This window comes from Pinus tabuliformis, chromosome 5_1 (genome assembly GCF_031772625.1).
Source record: "Pinus tabuliformis cultivar Carrire ecotype Pingquan chromosome 5_1, CPIR1, whole genome shotgun sequence".
Lineage (NCBI taxonomy): Eukaryota > Viridiplantae > Streptophyta > Pinopsida > Pinales > Pinaceae > Pinus > Pinus tabuliformis.
This window is the reverse complement of record NC_142305.1, coordinates 231,187,324-231,191,268: the sequence shown is the minus strand read 5'-3', so window position 1 is coordinate 231,191,268 and position 3,945 is coordinate 231,187,324. Positions and strand designations below refer to the sequence as shown.

General features: G+C 38.3%; 1 protein-coding gene across 1 annotated transcript; it reads right to left on the bottom strand.

Annotated features, from left to right (window-relative positions):
* Positions 1-2,833: 2,833 nt before the first annotated feature.
* Positions 2,834-3,619, bottom strand: LOC149164251 (uncharacterized). The gene has a single exon (XM_089430899.1). The coding sequence runs from the start codon at positions 3,505-3,507 to the stop codon at positions 3,145-3,147; it is 363 nt and encodes a 120-aa protein (XP_089287025.1). The 5' UTR covers positions 3,508-3,619; the 3' UTR covers positions 2,834-3,144.
* Between the last annotated feature and the right edge of the window lie 326 nt (positions 3,620-3,945).

The following is a 3,945-nucleotide window of genomic DNA, read 5'->3' as shown; positions in this document are numbered from 1 at the left end:
AAAGGCTCTCACAGAGGCGAAGTTTACTAAACTTCGATTTATGGTTGGAGTTCAGGAAATTGTCACTAAAGGGGGATAGGCTCTAATGCCTCCTTCCTTCTCCTATTGTATCATATTTGTACATCCTTCAATCCTATCCCAAGTTGTTCTTAAGGGGGGATGTTAGGATATTCCAACACATAAGAAATAGTTAAGTATAACTTGGTCTAGTGTAGAGTTAGGTAAAGTGTGTTTCTTTACTATGTACTTTTGTAACTTACAATCTGACGGTCACGATATGTAGTGATCCAACAGTTCATTCTCTCCTCAGTATTACCGACACTTAATCCGTAGCTTAACACCTGATTGGTCCATGATCTCTATTTAAAGAGCATGGAAGGTCATTTGTAAGGTAACCGTTCATGAGAGAAGCTTATGTAATTTTTCATTCTTTTATTAATAAATTGCCTAAAGTGGCCATGTTGGCTCAGGCCGTGGACTGTTTCCCTCTTTGAGGGTTTTAACCGCGTCAAAAATACTGGTGTATTGATCTGTGATCTGTTTGTGAGCGTTGTCCTTTGGTGTTCTGTCTAAGGAACTTACCCTGTAAATTCCTACATTCCTATGGTGTCCTATGACCCTGCAAGTACGAAATCAATTGTATATATCCCTTGATATTAATAACAGATGGAAAGGGGAAAATGTCATCAACACATGGCAATCATGGTGGATCTCCTCACGATCACCGAAAATCCACAACCTTCCTCTTCTTGTCTGTTGGAGCATATGGCTAACTAGGAACAAAATCATATTTCAAGACTCTATCATCCATTGGAACAACATTCGCTCCAATATAGAGGCCCTGTACCAACTAATCCCAGATGAGGAACCAAAATCCCGAACCTGGATCATTACACCTAAAAACATTGATCAATCCTTTCCATGGCCATACTTTGACAGATCTGCACAAGAAATTGGTTGTGGGGGAGGAGCTATATTATACCTCTCAGACAACCATTATTTCAAACTTAAGGTGGGATTTGGTTGTGGCACCAACAACATCACTGAACTAAATAGCCTCATATTACTCATTTTTGCACTTGAGAAGAACTGCTCCCGGATACAGATCTTTGGAGACTCAAAAATTGTGATCGATTAGTTCAACACACATACTCAATGTCACGTACACACACTCAGAGGCTCGCTCGAAGAGATTATTTCTTTAAAATCACAATTTGATCTAATTATTTGCTCTCACATCTACAAGGAAAAGAACCAGATTTCTGATGGTCTTTCCTTTCCAAAGAAACACCACACATACTCAATGTCAGGTGCACACACTCAGAAGCTCGCTGGAAGAGATTATTTCTTTAAAATCACAATTTGATCTAATTATTTGCTCTCACATCTACAAGGAAAAGAACCAGATTTCTAAGTCTTTCCTTTCCAAAGAAGCACCGCAGCAGTCCAACAACCAATGGGGCCAATAGTTAATATTGAAACAGAAAGCCTAAAACAACTACCAGTATTACAACAAATCCTTCATCAAACATACACCAATAATTTTCAATATTAATATAAGAAAAATTAAGATTTTTACTTTGGGAAAAAAACATAACTTTTGGAATTCACTTCAACTTCATTATATTAATCATATTAACTTCACTCCATTAAATTGTGTAACGCAATTTTTTTTGAAAGGCAACATAACCTTTAGTTTACCGAAGAGCTTTTTTCAATATTAATTTCATTTTTACTACAAAAGTAGATTCAGTTGCTTCATAGTGCTGAACAAGTTAAAAGCATGAAATTAAAACAGTGAAAGACTCAAATTGTATATCATAAACAACTTAAAAATTATAATTTTCCCCATTTTTGACCATATTCCCAAAAAAAAATCACTAAATTCACCAACCTAAACAAACAAACAAACACAGATTCCAAAAATTCTGCTCATTAGTCTACTGTTCACACCTTTGATTATATCAACAGTGTGCTTTTTAAGTTATATCTTTTTGAAGCTTGAATTGAACCAGAATATGTAAATGATAGCAGTTGGCTAGTAAATTACTAGAACAGTGAAGAGTACGGGAATGGACCTCGAGCGATCTCAGTGAAGAGTACGAGAATGGACCTCGAGCGATCTCTGGACAAAACCAGAAGGCATACTCTAAAGAGGTTTAATAAAAATTTAACAGTCAAAATCTTTTGACAGTTAAATTTTCAATAACACTAGAAATTTGACAGTTAAAACTTTTGATAACACCAGAAATTTGACAACTAAAACCTTAGATAACACCAAAACTTCTGGTTAAAACTTTTGATAACACCAGAAATTTGACAACTAAAACCTTAGATAATACCAAAACCTTGACAACTAAAACCTCGAACACCTAAAATCCTAAAACTTTGATAACTAAATTTCCAAAATTTCTTACTGGCTTCAACACCGCCACCTGAAACTTGATAGCTTGAACCTTCAATGCCTAACATCCTAAAACTTTGATTCCAATTTTTTTTACCACATTCTTTCAGAGAACATACGCAAATTCCTTTATTTTTCAGACAAAATTATAGCCTCCTTAGACTAGGTGTTACTAGCTTCAACACCTGAAACTTGACCGCTGGAACCTTCAATACCTAAAATCCTAAAACTTAAATTTCTTTATTTTTAAGACAAAATTATAACCTCCTTAAACTAGCTTCAACACCTGAAACTTGACAGCTGGAACCTTCAATACCTAAAATCCTAAAACTTTGATAACTAAATTTCCAATAACAAAATCTTTAAAATAGCATACCAAAATTTCTTTATTTTTCGGGCAAAATTGTAGCTTCCTTAAAATACGGCAAACCAGAAATGAAACCAGATTCCTTTGGTTTCCTTGCAAAGCACAAGTCAAAAGGGTGTAAGAACAGAATCCTGTTAGAAGGCCATCATGAATTTATTGCCACCGGAATGTATAATTACAACGGTTTAGCCATTGGCATTAATTTAGCTCGTCCAACTAGTCTGGACGGATGAACGACTCAGCAAACTTCCCTACAGTGATGAAAACATTTACAAGAAAATCGATTGCATGGTTCATGTACAAAGAACCGAACTACTAACAATGCACAGACAACATCCGCACACAACCAGAGAGTTAGTCACTCGTTCGAATCTCATAGCGAACGAACTCCAGCGTTCATACCTAGTGGCGACGGAAACGCAGGTCTCGAACAGCCAAAGAACACCTCTTTCACCTGCGACGCGATAGGCAGAAACGAAATTCTGTCCTTGGGACTCAGGGCCTCCTTTAAATCCTCCGCCAGATGCTCGTCTTCTTGACGGATTCTCATCACCTGGATGTGCACAGCACGGGGCTTCTTGACAGTACACTGCCCCCGTCTATTGACGGCAAATTCACCGTTATCAGAGGCGGAAATATCAATGCTCATATTCACCTCATAAGCCGAACTTTCGTCCGTCGCCGATCTCGCGGTCTCGAGATCGAAACTCGCAGACTCTACTCCTGCAGACGCCATGCCGCCCTGTGAAAGAATTTCCTCTCTGCAAAATTCTATGTTTCTCAGACGATGCAGCTATGGCGGGCCTACAATTTATAAGTCCGCCGCAGATTTTAAACTGAAAAAAATTGTCGTTTTCTCTTACTTACCCTTCACGCCAAAAGATGCGTCCAGCGGACGAGGCGTGGCAGATTACAGTAACAGCTCTGGCGCGGACGGTTGTGATTTGGTGAACTTTGCGCGGAAAATATTATAAATGTGATTTCCATTGCCGCCCCAGGATGACAACCAAATTTAAAATTAACGGCAACACTCAAAGTTCACGTGTTTTCTTGACGGTTCAAATGTTGTTCTCCGTCAACTAACGAGGAGGAATCTGAACACAAAATAAATACGTGGTGGGCCCTGCGTATTCCACGTGTCATGGTCCGAATGTGTGGGGGCTGGGACCTACTA

Excerpts from the sequence above, each read along its gene's own strand:
- LOC149164251 (XM_089430899.1), bottom strand. The coding sequence starts at position 3,507 with ATGGCGTCTGCAGGAGTAGAGTCTGCGAGTTTCGATCTCGAGACCGCG.